Source organism: Sciurus carolinensis, chromosome 10 (genome assembly GCF_902686445.1).
Source record: "Sciurus carolinensis chromosome 10, mSciCar1.2, whole genome shotgun sequence".
Classification (NCBI taxonomy): domain Eukaryota; kingdom Metazoa; phylum Chordata; class Mammalia; order Rodentia; family Sciuridae; genus Sciurus; species Sciurus carolinensis.
In genome coordinates this window covers 31,055,190-31,082,476 of record NC_062222.1, presented here as the reverse complement: position 1 = coordinate 31,082,476, position 27,287 = coordinate 31,055,190, and the positions used below count along the sequence as shown (strand labels likewise).

The 27,287-nt window shown below is 33.9% G+C and overlaps 1 protein-coding gene across 1 annotated transcript; it reads right to left on the bottom strand.

Moving 5' to 3' along the window:
• Positions 1-129: 129 nt before the first annotated feature.
• On the bottom strand, positions 130-18,218 carry Tdo2 (tryptophan 2,3-dioxygenase). Its single transcript, XM_047565707.1, has 12 exons — positions 18,082-18,218; positions 17,788-17,893; positions 16,733-16,823; positions 13,943-14,013; positions 12,823-12,950; positions 11,363-11,549; positions 10,021-10,128; positions 7,212-7,323; positions 4,409-4,466; positions 3,035-3,114; positions 2,424-2,514; positions 130-707 (listed from the first exon to the last, which is right to left on the bottom strand). Exons 1-12 carry the CDS (start codon positions 18,114-18,116, stop codon positions 554-556), a joined length of 1,221 nt encoding a protein of 406 aa, XP_047421663.1. The 5' UTR covers positions 18,117-18,218; the 3' UTR covers positions 130-553.
• Positions 18,219-27,287: the final 9,069 nt, after the last annotated feature.

The following is a 27,287-nucleotide window of genomic DNA, read 5'->3' as shown; positions in this document are numbered from 1 at the left end:
TAAGGCTCTTTTGAATTCTGTAAGTGAAATGGAGTAATTGTCCAATGGATCCTCTCTAAGAAAGCTTCAGGTAAATGTCTGCCATTGGCCATCAAGAATGCTAAGGGATACAATGATTCAAAAACAATACACAATGAAAGACTAAATTTATTATTTTTAAAATTTTGTTTGAATAGATCTTGTACAGAATGGCATTTATTGCATAAAATATCAGAAGGAGCTGGTTTACAAGTTATGAAGTATGAAGCAAAGAGAGACTGATGACATTTAGTGATTACACGAAGGTGAGTATCAGGAGAAACTGAATTTTTAATAAGAAAATGCCCAGTTTACAATGTTTCAATTCAACTGAAGTATTTCTCATCTTAATGGTTAATCACAACATCACAAACATGAAGTAATTAAGTTTTTCCCCCGAATTGAATCAAAACACCACAGTGCAAAACTATGTATACAAATACAAAAACATTACATTAAGATTCTTTGTGCCTCATGAAATATTAGAAAATAAAAAATAGACTGATAAAATTCTCCAATAATATTTCAGATGACTTTAATCTGATTCATCACTGCTGAAGTAAGAGCTGTCACAGTATTCAGCTGTGTAAAGGAATTTATGAATGATTGGGTTCATCTTGGGTATCCAGTGTCGGGGAACCAGATATGTTGAAAGGTTAAATAAGTCCACAAATACCTTGTACCTGTCACTGGGAAGAACATATGCAGATGTGTCAGATTTTTTGTCATGAAACATTTAAAATTTTTAACCCCCAAATTTCTTTCCTCAAATATTTTCCATTAAATAGTTAATATTCAATATCATATATTGCATGTTGTAGATATCATATGTATTATGTTAGTTATTAAGTAGTGTTCAGTGTTAAGATTGTCCAAAGATTGTGTTCATGAAACAATATTATATATTCAGTAAATTAAGACCAGAATGATTCAGATGAAAACCTGGAATCATTATTATCAGGCTATCTGTATAAGGGTGTGTTTTTATTTCCTATATTTAAAGAATGGTACATAAAGCAATATATTTGGCATGTATTCTTGGTTGTTCATGGAAAAGTATTTCCCAGCAGCAAAGGAGCCCCATGTAACGGCCATGAAGGGAGTAATGAATTGAAATGTCATCTTGGATTAATTATAAATGTCTGTAGGAGTGGTTTTCACATGAAAATTTCTTTAGTCAATTATTTCAGTGGTTTCAGTTTCATAGAGGAAGATATTTGCTTTGAAGTCAAATAAATATGGGTTTGAATTCTGATTCGGTCACCTATAACCACTGGGCCTTGGACTTTGTGTTTAAACATCAGTGTTCCTGTTTCTAACTGTAAAATAAAACACAGTCCCTTCATTTAGCCAGGTCCTTTTGAACATTAAATAAGATGACCACACACTAGAAATACTACTATTCATGTTAATTATTCCCAATACCCACTGATGTATGTGCTAATTTTTTATAGACACGTACTATTTCATGCACACAGAAATTATTCCCATGGACAGTGAAAATGTATAATTGCAATTTCAACCTGTGCATTTTATGAATCAGCCCATCTGGTAGTAAGATTAGGGATGAATGTAATGTACTATAAAAAATGTGGGGCCAGGGCTGGGGTTGTGGCTCAGGGGTGGAGAGCTCACCTAGCATGTGTGAGGCACTGGGTTGGATCCTCAGCACCACATGAAAATAAATAAATAAAATAAAGGTATTGTGTCCAACTACAACTAACAAATATTTTAAGAAATCTAGGGACAAAAATGTGAATGTCTAACTTACTTAACTGATTCTTCCTTTCCAAGGAGCTATGTTTCCTCATTTTCAAGTGCATCTGCTTATATATACACATCTGTCTATAATATTGAGCATATTAAATAAAATAAGAAGGCAAATGTCCTAAAACCTGCTCGGTGTGTTTTAAGTCCACAATAAATATTGACCTCTTTCCTTGTAAAGACTGTGGTAAAGGAACCCTCTGGAGTAGCTGAAAGGAGCTTCACAATATAAAATAGAGTCATGTCAGGAGACAAGAAACTGTTCTTGTTATGTCATTCATCTGACCAAAAAATTAGAAGTGTTATCAATGAAAGTTTTAGTCTAGTTAAAGCTTGAGTCAGAATGAACTGAAGACTTTTCTTCCTGGATACAAACACTATTAACTCCCACTAGTCACACAGTCATTGATAACAATGCTCCTATTCATCACTGGACCAAATGAATGAAGCATCATAATTGAGGATTCTATACAATTATAGAATTGTAATTCAAAGAATCAGTAGGAATATCATCATCTAACTACACGTATTTTCAGCAGTTTAGACAGTTATCTAGCAGTTTCCTAGATAACGGACATGGATATGGAGAAAGAAAGAATTGGTGACTTCTACAAGATGAACCCGCTGGCCCCACTCACCTCACGGTTGAGCGCAGGTACTGATAGCCCGAGGAACCTCCAGTGCCAGCTTTGCTGCCTAGCATTCTGTGCACCATGCACACATGGTTATCTATGCAAACACACAAATTTACTCCATGAATGTTTTTCTGCCATTAGTTCCATGATGTCCTTAAAACAAGGGTTGGTAATGACTATTGTTTCTGAGTAAAGGCTGACACTTGTAATCACTTAGCCATATGGGAGGTTCACCTGTGGGAACCGGTGAGAACATGAGGTTGCCTAGCATCCCACATGGCTTAGGTGACAGGCATTTCACTCCATCCGTCATTGCAGTTAGCACGTGAACATAATACAGGAAGGCAAGGCCACATAATGACTTTCATGAGTCCATTCCAGTTTTGCCTTTATGGGACTCTCATCTTAATTCAAAAAAGTTAAGTTGATTAAAATTGTATTTTAAAATTGCATTGACATAAAGATAAGCATATATTACTATTAAATATTAAAATATTTTATTTGACCTAAACTTCATTTTTTTCTTTTAGATTATAAAATTGAAATATTTTTTGAGGCCTCAAAAATATTAAGTACCCAAACAAAATGAATTTGGGAATAGGAGGAGGACTTACATCTCCATTTGGTCATGAGTATGTCTATGTCCATAAGGAAAGTCAGCAACTGAAAAGGAACCTGGAATCTAGGCTCTTCCCTAAAGGGAAACATTAACAAGAAACATCTATTCAAGCAAATTCAGTGGCTTAAGAGGAGTATGAGTTTTATGATTAATAAGTTGGTCCTGGCAACAATGTTGTATTTGTCTAATAGGATCCTTAGCAGCTTTTGGATTATTGTCCTGGTTTCTGTTTCCTCATCTCAAAAATGGAAATAATAATACTCACTTTGCAGTATTTGTTCGAAACCTAGAAAATCCCAGAAGTATACACAAAACAACCAGGAAGACTTACACCTAACATAGATTATTATTAAAAGGAACATACCTATAGTAGCTCATATTTCCCAGCTAAGACAGGTCAAAAGCTTCTAGGAAATACATTAAAACACAAAAACAAACAATGCTTTTTATTTCCTGTATTTGTTTTCCTTTTTTCATCTAATCCTTCAACTTTCTCAGTACATTCTTTACTTAGGACATCTAAGCTTCACTGGCATATCTTTACTTCTTTGTTTATGCTGACACTCTGAAGAAACAGATTTGAGATGATATTAAAAATTAAAAGAGCTGGGCATGGTGAAGCATGCTGGTCATCCCAGCTACTCAGGAGGCTGAGGCAGGAGAATACCATGGTCAAGTCCACCCTGGTTAACTTAGTGAGATCCTGTCTCAAAATAGAAAATGAAAAGGCTGGGGAAATAGCTCAGTGGTAGAGTATTTGCCTAGCATGCATGAGATCTTTGGTTTTCTCCCTAATACTGAAAGAAAAATTAAAGAAATATGAGGACGTAAAACATTCTGAAAATATAGGTATTGGAATCCTTTTTGCTATCATGTTACCCTGGTTTTGACATACTTGGTTCATGGATGATTTGAAGGGAACTTGACACACACAAATGAGTATGTGGACATTTAAGGAGCCCTTCAAACATTATAGACATTAAAAAAAATAAATATTTGAAATTGTTGAATAAGTAGAACAACGGTTGATAAAATGTTTTCATTTAGTTCTTTTTCATTTTATAAAATTGGAATAACCAAGCAACATTATTTAATGACAGAATACATTTCATAACTGAGTTTCTCAGAAAAATTGAATTTGGCCTTTTAGGATAATTAATAATATAAAATACTTTGTATAGTTTAATTTAAAAAGAATATTTGATTAGAGGAAGAGAGAGAGAGAGAGAGAGAGAGAGCTCCTACAAGGATCATCCCTTGCCATTTAAATATAAAAATTAAAAATAGAATTTAATTATTTTGTTTTCTTCAAAAATTAAATTACTGTATTACACTATGATAACAATTTATATAACCTATGTGTCTTTACCTGTAAAAATATATCATCAACGCTCCCTGGAGAGCTTTGTATGACAGTCGTCTTTCACCTGCAAGATACATAGCAAGTTTTAATTTAAACAGTAGTTTAGAGTAGTCATATTAATATAGTGTTACTACCTTAAATAATAATATTGCCTTTTCTTAAATGGTTAATTTGTTTTTAGAGAACATTATAAGTTTTATCTTAAATATTTCACCCTTTGCTTGAAGTTGGAAACCTATCATTCAAAACATTATTTGAATATTGAATTCTAAGAGACAATTAAAAATAGCACACATAAATATACACACACATGTATACATTTTATTTGTTCATTATAGTTATACATTATAGCGAAGTTCATCAGGACACATTGATAAATACCTATAACATAATTTGTTCCATTTAATTTCCCATTATTTCCTCTTCCCTCCCTACTCCCTGCTATCGAACCCCTTCCCCTGCTCTGCTGGTCTTCCTTCTATTTACTTATTGTTTTTTAATAGGTGTATTACAGTTATACTTAAAAGTGGAATTCGTTGTGATATATTCATATGAGCACATAGCATATTTTGGTCCATTTCATAATCTTTCAATGCCGTGTCTGGAAAACCTGATGTGAAAGAAACTACTTAACTTGCCATGTGAAATAATATGATTATTGCCTTTCAAACAATTAAACAAGATTCCTTCAAGTCTTCATTTAAAGTGGTTTTCTCTAATTCACTTAAAAGAAGTTTTCTTAGCTTTAAGGAGTGCAATGATTATATCAAAGCATCTGTGTGCTCTTATACAAGGATTTACTCCTAAGTACATTGTAGAAACAAAATTTGCCATACTTAACCAAGGTTTTTGACAACACTGAGGCTAACTTTTCAGCTTGTAGAATTTGGACACTATTTTTGCATACTGCTATGCCTTGTTTTATAAAAATTCCCAACGTAACTTCTATCTATTTTTTTTTATTTTTAGTTAAACATGACAGTATTTATATAAACATGAAGAACATTTATTCTAATTAGGATCCCAATCTTGGGCATGTAGAGATTCACTGTAGTATATATATATATGTATATATATATACACATATATATATATACATAGGAAAATTGTATCGGATTCATTCTACTGTCTACTTCTGAACAAGTTTTGAGGGATGTCACAATAAAAATTCTCAATCAAAATGAACACAACAGATTGAAACAAATACAAGAAAAAAATAAAGTAATGAGGATACTGATTATACTGGTCAATTAATTTCAATAAATTATAGCTCAATGTAAATTGCACCAAAAGTCAGCTTGGGAAACATCTCTGACAAGTCACCCTCATATTCTGAGTAGTCCTTGTGTCCTCTTATCTCTACCAAAGTATGTACAATTGCAATGATTTTTCTTTCTTTTGTCCCTGTTAGGCTGTGAGCTACTTGAAAACATTTTTTTTTTTTTTTTAATTTGGGGATATAGCTCAGTTGGTAGAGTATTTACCTAGCATGCACAGGCACTAGGTTCAGTTCCCAGCACCACCAAAAAAAAAAAAAAAAAGGTGAAACTTAAAAAAATAAAAAGTGTGACTCTTTTTCCCCACATCCACACCAACATCTATTATTGTTTGTGTTCTTGATAATAGCCATTCTAATTGGAGTAAGATGAAATCTATGAGAAAACCTACCCAGTGGGAAAAAATCTTTTCCACATGCACTTCAGATAGAGCACTTATCTTCAAAATTTATAAAGAACTTACAGAACTTTACTCCACAAATACAAAGAACCCAATCAATACAATCAATAAATTGGCCAAGGAACAGGACAGACACTTTACAGAAGACATACAGGCAATTAATAAATATATGAAAAAGTGTTCAAAACATCTCTAGTAATTAGAGAAATGCAAATTAAAACAACTCTAAGATCTCATCTAACTCAATTAGAATGGAAAGCAGTGTAGAAAATCCTCAGAAAACTTGGAATGGACCCACCTTTTGACCCAGTTATCCCCCTCCTCGGTTTATACCCAAAGGACTTAAAATCAGTATACTACAGTAACACAGCCACATCAATGTTTATAGCAGCTCAGTTCACAATAGCTAGATTGAGAAACCAACCTAGATGCCCTTCAACAGATGAATGGATAAAGAAACTCTGGTATATATACACAATGGACTATTATTCAGCCATAAAGAAGAATAATATTATGGCATTTGCACATAATAGATGGAATTGGAGAATATCATGCTAAGTGAACTAAATCAATCCCAAAAAACCAAAGGCCGAATGTTTTCCCTGATAAGTGGAGAATGATATATAATGGGGTGGGGGGATGGGGAGTGAGAGAAGAATGGGGGAAGTTTAGATTATGTAGAAGGAAATGAGAGGGAGCGGAGCGGGGATGAAAAATGGTGGAATGAGACATATATCATTACCCTATGTACATGTATGATTACACGAATGGTATGAATCTACATCGTGTACAACCACAGAAATGAAATGATGTACCGCTTTTGTGTACAATGAAATGAATCAAAATGCAGTTTGTAAAAAATAAAAAAACACTAAAAACGAACACTTTTAATTTGCCTTGGTATCCCTCATATCTAGCACATACTGGGAAGTCTTTGCTAGTAGCTTTGTACAGTGGGCATAAAAATCTATTAACATAGGATTATGAATGACATTACCCAATTCTTGTTCCTATGGGTAGAATAGAAATTTTCATTCTATTTTCCCCAAGTAAAGTTTGATAGTCTTCTAAAATTATATTGTGATACACTTGTACATTCCAGGGAAAAAAATCTTAGGAAAAAAATACCTACCTTTACCAAGGAGATGTTCATGACGTTTCTCATCAAATAAGGACAGTAACACCTCTTTCTGTTTCTGAAATTCCATCATCTGTTCCTCTTTTTCTTCAGATTCTTCTTTAGCCTTCAGGGAAAATACTGCATCAATACTCTCAAAGAATAGATTTCTTTTTAAGCCAACTTCACTTAGGAGAAATATACTATCAGGTTCAGAACAAGTGTACTTGGAATATTTATATTGTCATCTTATATTAAAATTTGGAAACTATTTCTTATGAAATGGATTTTTTCACACACGCAATGTTTCTATCCTTTTATTTAAGTTTAATGATGTTTTACATCTGAAATATTCTCTTCATAAATCATGCAAATGGACCAAGATGAACAAAATTGTAGGTAACAAGTGGTCAATGATGATTGAATTTTAAATATCAATTATTGAGAATAGACCTAAAGTAATTGTCTTAAGAAGAGTTAAGAATTCTTAGTCAGAAAAACATTAACTCTATTGACATGCTATATCCAGTACTGCATTTTGTACATACAATTCAGATATGTTTTTATTCATTTGATATCTATTGATTGCTTTAAGTAAAACCTTATTTTTCTGCCTACCATACATGTTATACTTACAACTCAATGAACCAAAGGGAGCAAATTAGCTAACCTAATAATCTTCTCACCATCAGAACAAATACACAGTATTGTACAAAGAGTCTGTCTGGGTACTATTTTCAATTAATAATTTCAATTAATTATTTTAATTAATTATTCATTTCAGATTTTTACATCATTAAACTTATTCAGTAATGTTCATGTGAAGTTGATGGAGATAATAACTGTGAGCAAAAATTGAGTCCCCTAATCTCACACCCATTATCTGGTATGCATAAGATATTACACAAATAATTACCCAAGCATGAATTTGCAACCACGAATGGTGCTATATAGTATATTAGTGCCATAGTACCCCATAGTAAGAAGGAGTCTAGGGAAGGTTTTCCTAAGGCAGTCTTCCTTGAGCCAAGATCCAAAAGTGGGATAGAGTTACCTGGTGAAGATTATTTTAAACCCAGAGAATAACGTGCAAAAATATTGTGCAAAGACAAAAGAGTAGACTCTGCTAGTGGAAGAAGTTCAGTGTGGTTGGACCACGTGAGATCATGAAAGTCTGGTAGACAATACTAAGGATTTTTATCTTTATCCTGAAAATAATGGGAAAACATAAAAAGGCTTTAAGCAATTGGGAGATGTGATCGGATATGCATTTCAAAAAGGTTACTCAGGCTGTAGCTTCAAGAATGAATTGAAGTGGAGCCATGATGGGAGGTAGGTAAGACAGTTGAGAGACTATCACTTCAGTCCAGGTGAAAAACAATGGTAATTTTTCCTTGACTGGTAGTGTTAGGTGAAAAAGAAATATTTGAGAATAATGTGGATGATAAAATTAGGATTTGGAAATTGCTCAAAGAAGCGGCTAAGGGGGTTGGGCACAAGGATCACTTATATTTGACTGTTGATAATTACACGTTTTACATGAGATTAACTTTGAGAGGGCCCCATTGGTATGAGAGTGAACGGAAGGGGCAAGTTTCTAAGTTTTGTTTTATTGATGTGTTTTTCAGAGGAAGAAATATTAGGTAGAGTTTTAAATATATGATCTGAAAACTGAGGAGATATCCAAACCAGAGATAAATGTTCAATAATTATTGATATGTAAAAAAGATAATCATTGGTAAAAGATATTGAAACTGTGGATAAAAAAAGAGATCTTCTAATGAAAGAAAATAGAGATAGATCAAAAAGGATCTAAGTCAATGTGTTCAAAACCCCACCACTTATTGGTCTATGAAAGTAATATGAATAAATAAAGGAAAGGGAGAACTAAGAGCTAGAGAATTAAATAGAATCATTATTTATTAAAACTGCTATTTTTATTTTATTCCATTTTATTTTCATTATTATTTTATAATAATAAGTAGACATTGGTATTGAGTGCTGTTGGGACGCTAAATAAAATTAACATTAAAAATGGTCATTGGATTTATGAACATGGATGCCATTTGTGAATAATGAAATGTGGGTTGAGGGTTAGATGGGAGATGAGAAATAAGTTTTTCTGACTATTGTTCTAAATGCTTTACAAATGTCAATCTAATTGAATACCTACAATAATTCTGTGAGGTTGACTCTTCTATTTTATCAATGAGAACTGAAGCAAAGAGAGGTTAAGTAACATGTTTACTATTACAAAATTCCACAGTGGAGGTGGAATTTGAACCCAGACAATGTGACTTCAAAGTTCACGTTTTAAGAACTATCCTGGAACAACCTAACAAGATAGAGAGTTTAAACAACTCTTTTAAGAAATTTAGTAGTAAAGAGAAGATGAGAGATTCGCAACTTGAGGGAAATGAAGAATCAACAGTATTTTTAAAGCAGGAGCAACTGTCTATGGTCAATAGAACACAGCAAATTATAAGAAGGAGGTTAAAGTTAAATGGCTAAATATATTTGTTGGACTACTTCTTTGTGTGATTAGTTGATTGAACTGATCATAATTTGGAATTTTCAATCAAAAATAAAAATTCTAGTAATCTCGGCCATTCACCACGCACAAAATCTTAGTATCTTAATTTAGTAGGTTTTTATTGCCTATGAAGAAAATTTAATATATCATGTGATATGGCCCAAGATGATATATTTGTGAAAGAAAAAAATGAAAAATTAAGGAAATAGCAAAAAAAAAAATTAAACTCCCAATTCTTCTTCTATAGTAAATTTATATTAGCTGCGTTCATATTTATGGCATCATAAATACCTGAATCTTTATGAATTCCTCTTCCAGGCCTTTGATGATATTTTTTTCAAACTTTCCCCAGAAGTTAAATCCAAGTGGCTCTAAACCAGGTGTTCTTTCCAGCCATGCCTTAAGTAAATATTATTTTTAGGTGAACACACAGTAAATTTTAAAATAATTAAAATATATTGTACTATCATTTATAAAATTAAAACAAGAAATACTCATAATTTTTTTTAAAAATGCCACAAGTTTATTTGTAAATATTTTCCTTGCTCTTTAATTCCTTCCCTTGAGAAAAAGCAATTGATATATTTAATTTTCTTAATTATTAAGGTAATCATTATTAATAATATTTACTCTTTATTATTTTTTAAGAAATACCTAGTTATAGAAATTCCAACTTTCTGCTAGAAATCCATGAACATAACTAAACATTGTTTAATGGTATCTTCTGGTTTGTTATAAAAGAACTTTATGTTTTAGAAACTGAAGAAAGCATAACATATGATCTCTTTTAATTTCAGGACCACAGTCCTAAAACTTTAAAATTAACAAAACATGCAATTATTTTTATAGTTCACCAAACTTCGTGATCTAAAAATTAAACTGAATTTTTACACATTCGTGGATTATTATTTAAACTACATTTATGTTTGAAATTACTTTTTTGATTTAATTTTCCTCATTATATCATACATAAAAAACCATTATAACATAATATGTATGTTATGTAGTAATCTAAATCTACATTTATAACACCCAGGGAATTAATAAGCATAGTATAATTCACTAAAAGTAAAGTTTAATTTGCAAGGGAAAAGACTTTGTGAAAGAATTCAAAACAGTATAATTCTTATTTAATAATTTACTTATGAAGGATCAAATTACTAATTTCTGAAGACTAAGTATCGGTCCCTGGGGAATTTAGATATGAAGGGAAAAAATTCTGAAGAGTATGTTCTTGGTAATTCAATTTAATTAAGAAAAATGCCAAAGTGGAAATTTTCAATTACATTATATTTTAGAGAAATAAAACTGTTTGAACAATTCTCCATACCCAGTCTAAAATCAACTGAGTAAAAGTTGCTCAGCAAAAGTGTTTCAAAGTATTGTTTTAATGAGATGAGGTTATTAAATATTAACATACCCTTGATTAACTTCTGAATTTCTCAAGAAGGTTCTTGATATTTTTAAAGTTATAATAAGCTGAACTTATAAAGTATTTTTGAAATTTTGTCCTGTCCATATTTACCATGATTGTATCCCAACTTTGATATGAGTTTTAAAATTCTGATGTAGCAGACACTAAATTAATGAAATGCATGGAATTAAACTTTACAAGCTGTGTGTGAGTGTATACCTCTACTAGCTGTAGAAGTGTTTTCTCCTGCTCAGACTTAAGCAGCAGTTCATTGTCTTCTCCTTTGAAGTTATCACGGTAATGTCTTCTATTGTAAGGGACTCTCATACTCTGAAGAACACCAATCTTGTTTTCTAATAGTCGGAACTGTAAACTCTGGAAGCCCGATGCTGGAGATAAGTACTCTCTGAGGTATATGCAGACCCAAAGAGAACAGAAAGGAAGAGATGGGTTAGCATCATAAATCACTGCAATGGTTTCTTCTTTTGTGATGGGTGGTCAGCATAGCACCAAGAACAGACACACGAACCACCTGGAGTTGTACATATGACTTCACCCTTATTGAAATAAGGAAAATGAGCTGTCAATCAACTTGAAGTTGAACAGATTATACAGTTGTGAAATGTCATATATATTATACCATGTACAATATATAGTTTGAAATATATGATGTTACATTTTATATAAATTTTCCATAATTATATTGAATACTATATACATGTGTGTATCTATATATATACATGTTTGTATACATGTGCATGTATATGTGTGTGTGTGTACATATATATATGCTAGTAATTGTGTGTGTGAATGTGTGTTTGCTACTTTTTTCTAAGATAAAGAAAGGTAGAGTGTAGGCAACTGTTTTTACTCTATAATGCTAGAAGATTGCTTACAAGTATTATTTAATCCCTCTTACACTATTGGATATATTGGATATTATCATTCATCTTCTTATGTAGTACTAGTGGAAGCATCAATGAGATAATGCACATTAAAGAAATAAGGTACTGCTTAGCACAAAACATAAAAAAAAGTGACTACTACCTCCTTAAAACCACCCCAAAATCTTATATCCTTATAAATGTCTTTCACCTAATTGACATTGAAACTAATTTTTCACTCTGCCACAAAGAATTCTACCAATGCTCCTTTGATTGTCAAAATATGTTTGGGACATTGCACATTACAAAATATAATGCATTCAAAGTAAATTTCTGGAGAAAATTTTCTAATTTATGTGAGAAAAAGCATGTATGTATGCTTTTTAAAGACACACATCCACAGCTACAATTGCCTTAAAATTTAGAGCTAAAATTTGTGGCTCAATACATAACTTACGACACTTCGATTGACATGTTTCTTTATATATCACTACTGTTTCTTGTATTTGCAGATTTTAATTTTTAAGTTAATTATACATAGTTTATTAACTATTTTAACCATTTATTAAATTGTCTAACATGCTTCTTGGAAAAAATATGACACACAATGATAAATTGAAATCAATTGATCATACTATTTTTATAAGTAAAAAGTGAATCATAAAATGTTTTAATAATTTTCCAAATGCTTTGTTATGAGAGATCCCAAACTCCTTTAAGTGAGTGTCAGTAGAACAGGCTCCTCATGTCACCTAAGCCCCATTATTTTGTTTTCTAAATCCCACAGGTGCACACCTGAAGTCATTGAAATCCAAAGCCGTCATTGTTTCCAGGACAGAAAACTGCTGCACCAGGAGCTTCAGGATGACCACCACCCGGTGCATCCGGGTCACCACCTTGAGCATGTTCCTTTCATCCCTGACCTGGAGATGAAGAGAGAAAACTTGAGAAGATTAAGAATAGATTTAAAGGATGATGTATCCTATTAATTTTATGTAGATATTAAAGATGAACATTAGAACTAAAATTTGCCAAAACATATGTTGAAATTCTGCAAAATCAGAATCATTTTCTTTTTAATTTAGAATAAACAGAAAATACATGGAAGTAAGGTAGAAATAAATTTTGGAATACGACTCTCACTGATTCCAACATGAGTTTCTCTTTTATTTTTGCGTCAAAGAAGAAAGGTTAAGGTGACATGGGGACTTGTAGGAAAGGATTAAGCAATAGCAGGATAAATTTGATCTTCAGGGAGGGCAGAAGTTGCCAAATATAAAACTGGGAATTGTACTCTTATTCACCAAGGGGTACTGCCTGTGTATGTGTGCTTCCTTTCCTGTGGCCTCTGGGAGCAGGGGCTCAGGTGTACAGGACTTGAAGCTCTATCCCAAAGAGCTTGGGAAAGTGGGGAGGTGCTTTTGGAACTTCCCCTTCCCCTGAAGCTCTGTTCTATCTGCCTCTTGCTCTTTGTCCTCTGGTCCTTTTCTTCCCCACTACCCTTCCTGCTCTTCTTCCCTCTTCCTTCATCCTCCCACTCTTCCTCTCCCTCCTCCTCTGCCTTTTTCACTTTCCTCCTTATTGCTCCTACCTTCCCACAGCTGGTGTGCATTACAATACCAATCCATTGCCTATTATATGAAGGATCTCTATGAGTTAACTTGGTAATCTGCCATCACTTTGAAACCTGTTTTTAAGAGGAAAATACTGAGTTCAATGTAAAGAACTTCAAACTGAAATTTGCATCTCCAAGCAATGGCACTGGGAAAATATGTCTAAACTGTCTACTCAGAAAGTGTGCTTTTTAAAAATAAATCACCAAAAAGTGGTTTCAATATTTAGTATTAAATTTTCACATTAAAAATTTCTACATTTTCCAAAGAATATGTGAAATCAATATCATGGCATAACTTACATGGCCATTCTGAAAGATCTCTCGAACAGAATCTAATTCCCAAAGGATTTGCTTAAACCAGAGTTCATAAGCTGTTAAAAGAAAAAAAAGAAAATCTCAATTGGAAAGTTACAAGAGTCTTTTGGATGATAATTATATGAAATACACATTTAACATGTTGAAAAAGAAATGAAAATATAACTTTAAAACCAGTCAATATCAATATAGACCCATTTAGTCACTAGTGCTAAAGTTATAATAACCTCCATGTATTGATTGTTTTAATATGTCAGTCCTTTTACCTATGTGCTTTATGTTCATTATTATTACACTAGTTCCTCTCAATAAAAATATTATTTAGGGTTTTTAGGACACAGCATGTAACCTCATTCTCAATTCTTATGTGGAAAGTGCAGTCATACAGGAAAAGAGCAGTGATACTCAATTTCAATTACAAAAGGAGAAATTAATAATCACTAACTTAAATGAAATACCATAGTGTAATAAGATTGAAAATTTTAGGTTGAATTACTTAAAATGCAGTGTTTTGTTTTGTTTTGTTATTTGCAAAAAAAAAAAAAAATCCAGTAATTCATAGGCACAGGACAAATGGGAAAGTCAATGGATGTTTGTAGAAAAACAATAATGACAAAGCTTTATATTAGTCTCGTGGCTAATTCCAGAGGCAACATTACAGCAATTGATTCAGCATTGTCCAGTACATCTCCTCTGATCAAACCCATTTGTTTACACCAAAGTTCTGTCAAAGCATCTCTGTTGGAGGATTTAAACAGGACTCTTCAAAGTGAGTATGTTTTCCCCTTTTACAGGGAGCCATTAACAATAAAGTTTTCAATGGAAGCACAGTTAGAATCAATGTATTGGAAGTTACTAACAATGGTAAGTGGGATGGAAATCTTAATTTTCCTTAATTTCAAATGACTCGCTTATAGACTGATCGGTTAACCACCTACATGCAGAAGTCTGTGTTTCAAAATCTTAAGACTTATAATAACTTAACAGAAGTGGGAGACATTTTGATTCCTTTTTGTCACTAGACAATCCAGGGCCAGCAAAAATGGTTCTCTCTGTTAACTTGCCCTACCCATAATACTCTAAGTACCAAGAAACTATAGATTTTGTCATATTCATCAATTATTTTTTCCTTAGTACCTAGCACAGTTTTTGACATAATGTAAACACTGGGTGAACAGATAAATTAATTAAATAGTCAATGTAATAATGACTTCTGATAGTCAATCATCTTAGATGTCTCTGGTGCATTCTGTTTGGCTCTATCATATGGAAAAGGGCTACATTTCTGTGATAATGGGAAAATCCAATTATACTCTCAATATATGTATAAGGAGATATGGGAGATCTGATTTTTATATTTGGATGAAGAGACAAAATGTTTATTGATCAGTTTACTTATTTTCTGCATCCCTTTTGCAGGTCTAACCTTATGTGGCTATTCCCATGACTACTGCCTACATACTATACTAAAATGGTGCAAGGAAAGTGTACTCATCAAATAATGATAGCCACCAATCATTGCATGCTCATTACATGCTATACCTTGGACAAACTGCTTAATGCACATTATCTATTTCATTTTCCTAAGAATCTCTCTGAGCGAGAACATAGGATTATCCTCTCTGTTTTACTAATGAGGAAAAGGAAACTGTGAGACCTAATCAACTTAACCAAGGTCATATAATGGTAGAGATGCTATTCTAAATAATTCTGAATTCCAAGTTTGTCTACTATGTCATAATTCTTCTCTCATTGATCCCCCCACCACACACCAGGCTTTGGTATTGGAGATCAAACACAGTGGACGTTTACCACTGAGCCACTTTCCAGTCCTTTTTATTTTGGGACAGGGTCTCACAAAATTACTGAGGGTCTCACTGAGTTGCTGAGGCTGGCCTCTATATGGTCTCAGATTCCCAAGTCACTGGGATTACAATCGTGCACCACTATGCCTGGCTTCCTATTGATTTTGTGTTGAGAAAAGCCACTAATAAAAATGCAAATATAAAAACAGGAGAAACAACACATCAAACCAACTATTTTACATCTTTAATTTCTTTACCTGGCAGATTTTGCCATTTTAACAAGTTAGTGAGGCAAGCACCCATTTGAGAGAAGAACACAAGGAATTGATAGGGAAGGGGAAGGTGTGTAGTCTTGGGACATGGGCCAGCATGTGTGGGTCCTGGTTAGACACAGGACTGTATTACAATCACAGAGCAAGTGTTCTTAATATTTGGGGGTTATGGAACTCTATAAGATACATATTCATGAAAATTTGCACACAATTTCAGAGTTCAGGGACATTCTAAAAAATTGCTGCCCAGAAATTGGAATACAGAAAAGATAAACACATTTGAGAAAAGATTCATATTTTTGCTCAGTAGCAGATTTTTATAAAATTATGTAAAGCTGCAATAAATTTAAATGATTTATTTCTTGAAAGTAGTTTTTTAATGTTCCAAGTCAAGAAATAGCACCATCTTAACTTGCAAATTCTTTGTGAAATTCCAAACGGTGAAAAGTTCCCTCGGAGTTAAGGACAAAGCTGAAGTCCTATTTGACCCAACTAGCAATGAAGAAACATAAAGATGACTATTAAAATGCCCAAAAAGGGTCCTATGAGAATTAATCTGGCAGCAAAATATTTCAAGCTCTTCTAACAAAAACTATTCTTTGATCTTCCCCCATCTGACAGATAAAGGATGGTAGTTGTCCTCATTTTCAATGATAAATGCCCGCCAAATAGTAATTGTCCAACCCTTTGTAACTTACCTTGATGAGTTATGATAAAAAGATGTTCATCATGGATTTTATTTCCTTTTATTTCACTTTGAAGTTCTTGTGCATTCAAAACTTTTTCCAACTTTAAATGAAAAATAGAAGGACTGATTTTGGAATTACAGAACTTGAGTCTTTTTAATCAATTTTAATAAGAAGTAGAATATAACTCTGGAAAAGTTTCCCCAAAGCCCCAAACTCTCAGAAACCAATCTAGTTCCTTTCAAAAAATATGAATGTAGGCCGTCTCATCATAAAGAGTGAGTCGAATTTTGGATTTCTGTCCTTAGAAAATTTGATTTGGCAGGACTTTGTTATAACAAGTGCTGTAACTTCACTAAGTCTCATCTGTCTCATGATGGGAGTGTGACAAAAGCTTGACAACTGGTTTAGTCGACTGTATATCTTCCTGTCCTTTGCTCTTTTATTCCATTAAGAGCCTGGTCTGTGAAGGTATTAACATTCTTTATCAGTTCATCCTTAGAAACCCATCGATGAAGGCGTCAAAGTCCCTTACTATTTGACTTCTTAAAAAAAAAAAAACACACACACAGTAAAAAAAGACAAACAGGACAAAATTTAGCTCAGAATAATATCCACATACCTCACTTGTCCAGATTTCTCTTTTATTTACTAATGATTTCAAGAAGATTCTTCATGTGCCCTTAATATTTCTACTTTATGAAGAGACGTTATAAGAAAAATTTACTTTTCAGATGCACATACAGTTACCTAGGCTGGGATTTATCACCCAGGTCTTATTTATCCACATTGTGCAATGCCTGCCTGTTATCTAAACTGCAATTTATTTTTTATACTCTTCGATCCAGATTCTGGATTCTGTGCTTTTTACTGTACCTCTATCAGAGAGGTGACTTTTCACCTAGAGTCTTTTTTTCCACAGAAGTTGAAAAGGCACAAATTTGCATGAAAAAAGGGAATCTGTCTTTAGGTCTGGAAAACTGATGACTGGGGGGAAAAAAAAGTCACCTAGTAGAATTTAGAGACTAACCCTAGAGGCAAAATATTATAAGGACCCTGCCACTTACCTGCAGGTAGTCACCATAGATGAGACCTCCTCTGCTGGCTCTATTCACGCCAGCTTGTGATTTGTCTTCTTTGCTGCCTTCTACAGTTAGATTTTTAAAAGCATATCTGTAGATTTAATAAATGAGGAGGAAAAAACAGAGCTTGAGAAAACACAGCTAATTAATAATGAGTGATTAAACTTCTATTGCTAATTTAAGAAAGGTGACAATTTTCAATGCTCTTTAAATTCAGAGAGTAAAACAATCACAAGCTTTAAGAGTTTAACTCCACTTAGGATAGAGGTCAATACTCACCCAAAGTTGTTTCCTAAAAATGGGCACCCACTCATGGTGAAAAGGCACTGAGGAACAGGGAGGTGAGTCTAGATCGATGATATCATTGACCCAACCAGATGTTCTCCAGTTGCCTTTTATGCATTCTGCTAACTGTGCCCCAGCCAATCAGCACTCTCTTGTACTCCCAGTTAGGTTCTCAATTCCACCGGTACAGGGTGGGAAACTTTAGAGTGGATTTTTATTGGGTACAATTTGTTTTCACTAGTACAGCAACTATTCTGCCAAATTGAATCACCTGACTTGCTCAGTTCTGCTTTTATTTCCAAGGTGAAAAAAATTTAAATAAATCCAATTTTTTTTTAAAGTTCATTCAGTTTCAAGTAACCTTTTGCCATAGTATTAGGGTATACGATGATGATCAGCTAAGTAAAAGAAACAAATATTTATTATTTCAGATTTGGATATTCTTATGAATCCTAAGCCAAAAACTGAACCTGAATATCTCTGGGGAAAAGAATTCACTATACGACAGAAGCTGATACTTACTCAAGTTCACTTGCATGTGATTATCAAAGTTCTTCCAGCCAAAATCTCCTCTAATAATTAGAGGCAGGTAAGCTTACAACACATTGAACTGGAATTGAAATGGACATTATTAGTTTACCCTGTCACAACAATGACAGGTAATAGAAGTCATCTACATTAGGGTACATTGTCTATAGAGAATTTTAAAACAATAACTGTGGGCCCACAATTTGAAACAATGTCAAGCATCCTTTATAGGACCATTATTTATTGGTCTAAGCTCTAAACAATTGCTATGGGGATCCTTATATCAGGGCAAAAGCTCCTTAGCCTGTCTGGGCTGGCTGCTCACTAAGAACTGTCCACAGAGATGCACTTCCCATTTATTCTACCACCTAAAATGATAAATATTTGTCTACCTTTACAAAGTAATGAAAAGTCAGAAACCTCTTTTCTAGTCTTGACCTTACCACTTACTGTACGATATGGGGAAACCTGATTAATTTCTGTACATATCGACTTCCTCAAAAAAAAAAAAAAAAAAGAAGGAAATGATAGCATTCAAATTGTAATTTTGAAGGTCCTGATCCACCCTAAAGTGCTGATTTGTATCACTGTATAATAAACTATCATTTTAAATGCATAAACATTGTACGATAAACAACATAAAATGCTATAAGAAAAACAGGAAATCATCAAATCATATCCTATGCCAGTCACAAGTCCTTGGGGATTTTCAGACCCTGGTGATTGATTACACATGAGACAGGGCCTTATGTGGGGAAGGGGTGGAGTCATTTTTCCTTTTTCTGGTGTCCTAGGCCACAGTTTTTGGAAGGTGAGAATATCTGATAAGCCCTCTTTCTCCACTTGATTTTGCAAGTAGGAATGTGCTTATGAAGAAGAGAGCTAAATAATTTATGTACTCTCCTTAAGCCTTTTGAGCTGAGAAGTGTTCTTCCTTTATTGGTAAACATTCTATTGAAAGTAATAAGGAAATTGGCTTTTCCCCTACAAATTAGAAAGAAATGGATATTTTAGGAAAAAAATAACTTGCCTTTTTTGGAAGGTAGCTTTCTACTCTTATCCCCTAAGTAGTATCAGTTTAGTGATTTGCTTTTATAACACAAGAGTCATTATTCAAAGATTTAAATTTGTAAACTCATGAAAGAATAGCGGTATTCCTTTCACCATGACAGTAACTACAAAGGCGGTCCCTCAAGCACATGCACTTTTTTCAAGTTTTGCCATAGTAAGCATTACCAAATTTATGACTGATTATATTCTGGTTATTATCTAGCCAATATTAAAGTTTTTTAGTTGGAACCCCATTCGTTGATCTGATGTGTACCACAAAGTGGGAATTTTTCTTCATGATCATGTTTTAAATCTCTTAACCAATAATATCTAATATTCTTAATATATTTTATATACTGATTTTCTTTCTTTACTGCTAGAGATCAAATCCAGGGTCCTGTACATGCTAGGCAAACTCTCAACCACTAAGCTACACCCTCAGCCCCTATAAAGGATATCTTCCACAGACATTATGAAAATGCATGTTAACTCAAAGAAGCAAATCTAATGATGAACCTCAGGCATTCTAACAGACACCAAAGAAAATATGAGATGAGTAGAGGCAATGATCTCCAATAATCTTCTATACTTATTATAATATCTCCAAATGCACATAACTCAGTGTACACATGGATTATAGAAGCAATATGCTAGAGGCAAGAGTGGTTGATGAGCTAGCTTGAAGAATGCAAATCATAAAGAATTCTGAGTTTCCAATGGCCCCTAGAAACCATCTCCTTTGTTTCAGAAGTAAGAACACTGAAAAGTTAAGAGATAAAATAACTTTTTCCTCAGATACGCAGTAAAAGTATCAAAAATATATGAAAAATAAATTAAGCCTTTTAAAATCAAAATGTTCAGCTCAATTATTCCCTTGTGATTTCTTAAGGCTATGCTATAGAACAGAAGTAAGCCCATGAGAATGGAGCAGAGAAGAATTAGCAGACACTGGTATTAGAGCTAAATTCAGAATGTGAATAGGAATTTGCAAATACTCTTTTAGCCATCAATATATCTGTTTCTACAAAACATCACATGCGATCTATTGCATTCTATACATGTTCTCCTTTTGTCTACCTCTGCAAGATCAGAACTGCTAAGATGCAACCCGACCAACTCAGTTGTGCACATTTTTCTTACTCAACAGGTATAAACCACAATAGTCCCAGAAACCCGCCCACAGGAATGTTCTTGTGGATGAAGTCTCCAGCATCCTGTTTTCCAGAGAAAATTCTGAAAGGACTATGAACCTGTTTTAGTCAACTTTTTGCCACTGTGACCAAGAGATCTGACAAGAACAACATAGGGAAGAGAAGTTTATTTTGGCTCATAGTTTCAGAGATCTCAGTCAACAGATGGCTGACTCCAGAGGTAACACAGAGCATTGCGGTAGAAGGGCATGTTGGAGGAAAGAAGCTCAGGACTTGGCAACGAGGAAGCAGAAAAAGAGCGCCATTCAGAAAGAACAAAATATTACCCCAGAGACTCACTTCCTCCATCCATACCTTACCTACCTACATTTATCACCCAACTAATCCATATCAGAAAATTAAGGCATCGATTAGGTCATGCCTCCTGTAACCTAATCATTTGCCTCTGAATGTTCTTGAATGGTCTCATACAGGAACTGATGGGGAACACCACATATCCAAACCATAATAGAACCTTCCCTCAAATATTCTAGAGGAACTCCTAGCAGCTCACAGTATTGACATAAAGAATTTATTCTTATTTTGCTTTTTCTCCTTGGTTTCCTGTCTCCACTTCCCTAATCCTTCACTACTTCTTCCCAGAATCACCTTCTAAATAAATTCTCCCATTAAATCCTTATCTCAGGTCTGCTTGGGACAAAACCAAAATGATATATCTATTTATACTTATACATTTAGAAATTGAATACTTCTCTTCAAAACCTTTGTTCTTTCTAAGAAAAAAAGTGTTTATGAACATAGAAGCCATTCAAAAAAGTTTAGCTGGTATGGTGAATCATGATTTGTGGTATGAAGTAGTTTGTTGTTGTTAATGTGTTTTCTCATGCCTTGTTTCAGAATCTGAAGATAATTAAAATCCCTTAGCTAGGTTTTACCTTAGTCATACAAGTAAGAGCTTTTTGAAGTCTTATTTGGTGAAGTCCAGGACCAGTCATCAACAAATAATGTTTGCTCAGTGATAATTATGGCCTACTCCAGGAAACGCAGATAACAGTCAGCTACATGGGAGGCTGAGGCAGGAGGATGGAAAAAGTTGCAGCCAGTCTGTAAATAAAAGGGATTTGGGGTGCAGCTATGTGGTAGGGCAACCCTGAGTTCAATACCCAGTACCAAAAAAAAAAAAAAAAAAAAAATATATATATATATGTATATATATATTTATATGTATATTAGGACCTTGATTTCAAGTGAAGGGGGACTTGCGTTGCTAATTATAGGTCAAGTACAGCACCATTTCTTTAATGTTTTCTAAAGGAAAAATAAAAAAAACTTAAAAATTCTTGGAAGTTGTAAATAGGTAAGGTTAATCTAAGCAGTCTTATAAAGAAACTCAGCCAGGAACGGTGACTCATGCCTCTAATCCCAGCCGCTCAGGAGACCAAGGTAGAAAGATCACAAGTTGAAAGCCAGCCTTAACAACTTAGCAAGACCCTCAGCATATTCTCATAAAAAGAATTAAAAAAGAGCTGGGGATGTTGTTCAGTGGTTAAGCACCCCTGGGTTTAATCCCTGTTAAAAAAAACAACAAAAAAAAGAAAGACAAAGAAATTATCTACCTCACACAGCCAACAAACCACAAAAAATCCACAAAGAATCCAGAGATTCTTTTCTCACCCCGGGATGTGGAATGTGATGTTTACCGGGAAATACAAGTAAACTTATTTCCTCCTTATTAAAAGCCATGAACATCATAAAAATAATTCCATTGAGATTTGAAATGTAAATTGCAGTTATTTCAAGCACAGGTTTATGAAAATTGCTTTTGTTTATTATTGATGGTGCAAATTGTGGTAAAATTCCAATCAACCCTTCAACACTCATTTTTCTGAACACCAACATGATATATTGCCATTTAAAATTGTCAATAAATAATGTTTTTCATTTAGTGAATGAATTTTAATAGGTGAAATTTATACATTTTCAATTCAGTAGAATTTTAAAAAATGAATGCACTATTTATAAATGAGAAAAGGTTAAAATTATCTACATGAGATGAATTGTATAAAAATTAACTGATTTGTATTGTTTTTTTAACTTTAATCATATATATTAAATAATTTTGAAAGCACTAAAAGCACCTTTTATCAAAATCAAGCTATTTTATAAACTATGGATAACTATTATAAATTATAGTAAATATTTTATTATATAAAACGAAATGATTAAAAATTTTCAGTCCTGTGGCCAGAATATACAGTTTGAATCATACAAAATCTATAAGGTATAGGCTAAAATGTTTGACTATCAGTGATTTCATGATTCATCCTATTATTACTAGTACAGTCATACTAAACATGAAACACTACAAATACTATTAAAGGCAGCTTGAAAGTCAAGCATATTTGCAAAGTGCTCAGAGAAGTTTGTTTTGGAAGAGAAAGGGGAAAGCATATTTTAATGCTTCCATGATATGTGATCTCTTTATAAAATCAAGAAAATTTGCATACCACCCTCATATATCAGCAGAGAACCCATAACATCTTTCTCTTACAGGAGACTTCAGATTTGTGTTAGTTAGCGTTTCACCTCTTTTTAACAAAATACCTGACATAACTGACATGAAGGAGGAAAGATCTACTTTTGTTCATGGTTTCAGAGGTTTCAATCCACCGTCGGTGGGGTCCATTTTTACTGGGCCTGATGTGAGGCAAAAGAGCTGACAGAGGAAACCAAGAACCTCAGGGCAACCAAAAAGGATAGGGGGCGGGTGTCAAAGGTGGAGTGAAGCAGAACAAGATACTGTCCCCAAGAACATGCCCCCAGTGGCCTACTTCCTTGACCATGCCCCACTTGCCTACAATTTCCACCACCATCCAATAGTCCATTAAAATGATTAACCCCTCAGTGGATTAATCGATTGCTGAGTTCAAAGGGCTCTTGTTCCTATTACTTCCCCAAAGCCCCGCCTCTGATCATTGTTGCATTAGGAAACAAACTTTCATTACATGAGTCTTTGGGGGGACATTCCAGATCCAAACCATAACAAGATCTTATGTCCCATAGCTTCCCAATGAAACACCTCATGACAAACCAGAATATAAGAACTAAATCCTGGAATCTTCTAAATTCTCCATGCTTAGATTGGCCTCCCTCCCCTTTCATATCCTGAATTCTTTCTTTAAAATACATTTCAAATAGCCTTTCACTGGGATGCTTTCCAAGGTGCCTCCAAGAGGAGCAATTTCTTCCCCAGTGATTCAGCAAACTTGGTTTCTGTTCAAATTCTTAGCACTTATCACATTTGATTCTCATCTTTTGGTTTGTGCCCAACTTGCTCATAACACTATATTTCCTCTTAGCACTCCGCATCACTTTTCTTTGAACTCAGCAGAGGTCAGGTATATAAGAACACAACAAAAATTTCTCAACAAAATTCAATTTCATCTTCCCATCACCCTTTGTTCAAGCAGAGTCAGGATGAATTCAAAAGCCTCAGTCTGTGGCAGAGAAATAGCATACTAATAATATTTGGACTCCTGGGAAGAAATAAACATGGACTCTCCAAAACACAAAATCAGCTGAATGAACTTTGTTTTAAGGTTATGAAGTTTCTAGCGCAATGAATTGTATTCTGTTTGTATATAACATTACAGAGGGATGTCAGTAAGTCTGAAAGTTTTGCTTAACCCCTAACTCTGTTCTGTGCATTTTAAATTCTCATGAGTCTAAGATTAAATTGATCACATTCAAATAATTGGAAATGTCTAAAATTATCTGTACAAATGAGTGCAGAAAATTTAAAAGTGGAGAAAAGAACTATGTTTTTGAAATCTCTTTTCATGCCAGACACTGCAATAGGGCTATTTTATATATTCATGCATTTATTTATTAATATAGTTGTTCTTTTTTTCTTTTTCTTCTTGAGATGGGGGTCTCACTATGTTACCCAGGCTGACCTTGAACTATCAGGTTCAAACTTCAAGTTCCCTAGTATCTTAGGTGTATACCACAGCAACCAAATACGTAGGTGCATTTAGAACTCTGAGAACTGAATTTACTGGGGTTATACTTGGTGGTAATTGGCACAGCCAGACATAAACTTAGAAATTTCTCATCTGAAGTCTGTATTCTTTATCCTACAAAGGCTGCCTTAAATTCCCAACTGTAGGAACCTTTCCAGATTCTATTGCCTATTACCAAGCCAGGGAAGCTGACTAGACCTCAGCTGGCTAGATTCAGTTGCCCACCCCCATAAGAAATAAACAAACAATGTAGAAAGTAAAAATAAATTTAAAGCAGTTGTTCAAAACCGGAGAGAATCAGTTAGTCTGTCCCTCCACTGGTCCTGTAGAAACAGGTACAATTTATAGAAACAAAAGCCAGGAAATATACATACTTAAATTTAGCTAAGCTGTATTAACCAGGTAGAATCCTGTTTTTCTACGCTTGCTGATACTGTCCACACTTTGGGGTCAAATTTTCACCCTCCACTGAGATAGGGAAAATAATGACTAGGAAGCTGTGGGGGAATAAAACCCTTGGAACTCAGTGGGGCCCTGTTATCTTTCCCTATATCCAGAATAAAAACCCAGGTTTTGCACTGCTCTACATTTAAGAATATTTCTAATGACCTTGTATACTAAAGAAATTACTTTTACAATGATTATTTCCTCATTTGACTTAGATTTCAAATTTTATTTTATTGCATGAACAAATTTGTAAGGTCCAGAGTCTCATTCATATGACAAACTCACTAATGATTGCAGGAAGTAAGACATTTGTGAAAAAATAAGTCTCCTTCATTCCAAATTTACTTTAAAACAGGCTTGTTTAAACAGCCAAATAGGGAGAAATGTTTCTAACATTAATCAAATAAAATACTAACAGGACACCTGAAAATTCATGTCTCTGATGTAATAATAAGTAGTTGTTTGGTATTTTGTACATACTATTACTTATGTTGTAATTTCTAGAACATTTTATATATGGCATAGGTTTTAGAAAAGTCCATCATCTATCCAATAATGGAGAAGTCTTTAAAATAATATACCAAAATAAAAATAATCTGTGTGTGTTTTTTTTTTTTTTTTTGTGTGTGTGTGTGTGTGTATGTGTGTGTGTTACTAGAGATGGAAGTCAGGGCCTTGCACGTGCTGGACAAGTGCTTTATCACTGAGCTATGTTTCTAATCCGTACTCTTAAGTGTTGATTTAAATCATATTTCTACAATATAATCTAAATATAGATTTTTATTTTTTTTGGTACCAGGGATTGAACCCAGAGGCACTTAACCACTGAACCACATCCACAATCCTATTGTTATTTTTTCAAATTTTGAGACAGGGTCCCACTATTGAAGATCAGCAACCTTCCAGATCCTAAGTTTCAAAAGATGAAACAGGATGGAAAATATCTATTCTATCACAAAGTTAAAATCCATAAAGGAAATTACAATTAAAAAACTGAACAAGTTAAGAAAAAAGAAGATGAATTTAGATTACAATTATGTCTTTGAGAAAAATAAAACAGTGGATCAGATGAAATAACAGGGGTCAGAAGGGATGAAAGAAGCTCACTTGGAGAAGGATCCCGAATAATGAGGATTCAGATCTGAGTGAACATCAGATCAGCTGGCACCATGCTTGTACCTTTTACAGCACTTTAATGCCAAAGAAAATTCATAAAGAAAAAATATACATAGAAAATTGTACAATAAATATGTTTATATTCACAAATAGAACTTAATGCTGTGTTGGAACTGTGGGGTAAGCCACAGTGTGACTGTTTCCACATATTCCAAAACAATTTTTTTCTGAATTTTGCTGCCCTACAGTATCAGAACCACGTGCCGCCTCCATGATCCCAGTGCTTTTGTCTATTCATACAATTGTGAAACATCTTTTCTGAGAGGACACAGTGTTGAGGTCTGGCTTCTGCTGCTGTGAGTTGTCCATTACCTACTGAGTTTACCTATGTTGCTATGTTCTTGTCTTATTTGCCTAGATCCGTTATACAGCAGACAGGCCCACTGGTCACTGATGAAATGCAACTGGAGCTTTCCTCTGTCAACTGGGGGGGAGCATCCTCAAGGTTAGGAAGGCTGGGGGAAGGATTCTCATGAGGCCCCTCCCCCATCTGCAATTGAACATTCTTGACCATTAGCAAGTACAGTGCAGTCAGCAGCTAAAATGCTGAAATTAAATAAAGCACAAATCTTGCTGTTTGATAGGAATTAATTATTTTAATATGTCATTCAATTCTTTTAGGTTAGTTTCACAAGAATTTAAAGGTGGAAGAAAAATAAAGATGCTGTTTCTGAATTGTTCCAAACTATTAGTTGCATTTCAGATATTGGAAACGAGTTAATTTTCAAATTCACAGTTCTGGGAATTTTTTTGGGGGGTGGGGTGGGACCCCTTAACTGTTGATTTAAATAATATTTCTATAATATAATGAAGGGGTTAACCACTG

Bases quoted from the DNA above. Each gene is read 5' to 3' on its own strand.
- Tdo2 (XM_047565707.1), bottom strand. From the start codon at position 18,116: ATGAGTGGGTGCCCATTTTTAGGAAACAACTTTGG. The intron at 10,129-11,362 runs GTATACACTCAC...TATTTACTTAAG, and splicing joins CACTTCTACAGCTAGTAGAG to GCATGGCTGGAAAGAACACC. The intron at 3,115-4,408 runs GTAAAGACACAT...GTTTCCCTTTAG, and splicing joins TTGATGATATATTTTTACAG to GGAAGAGCCTAGATTCCAGG.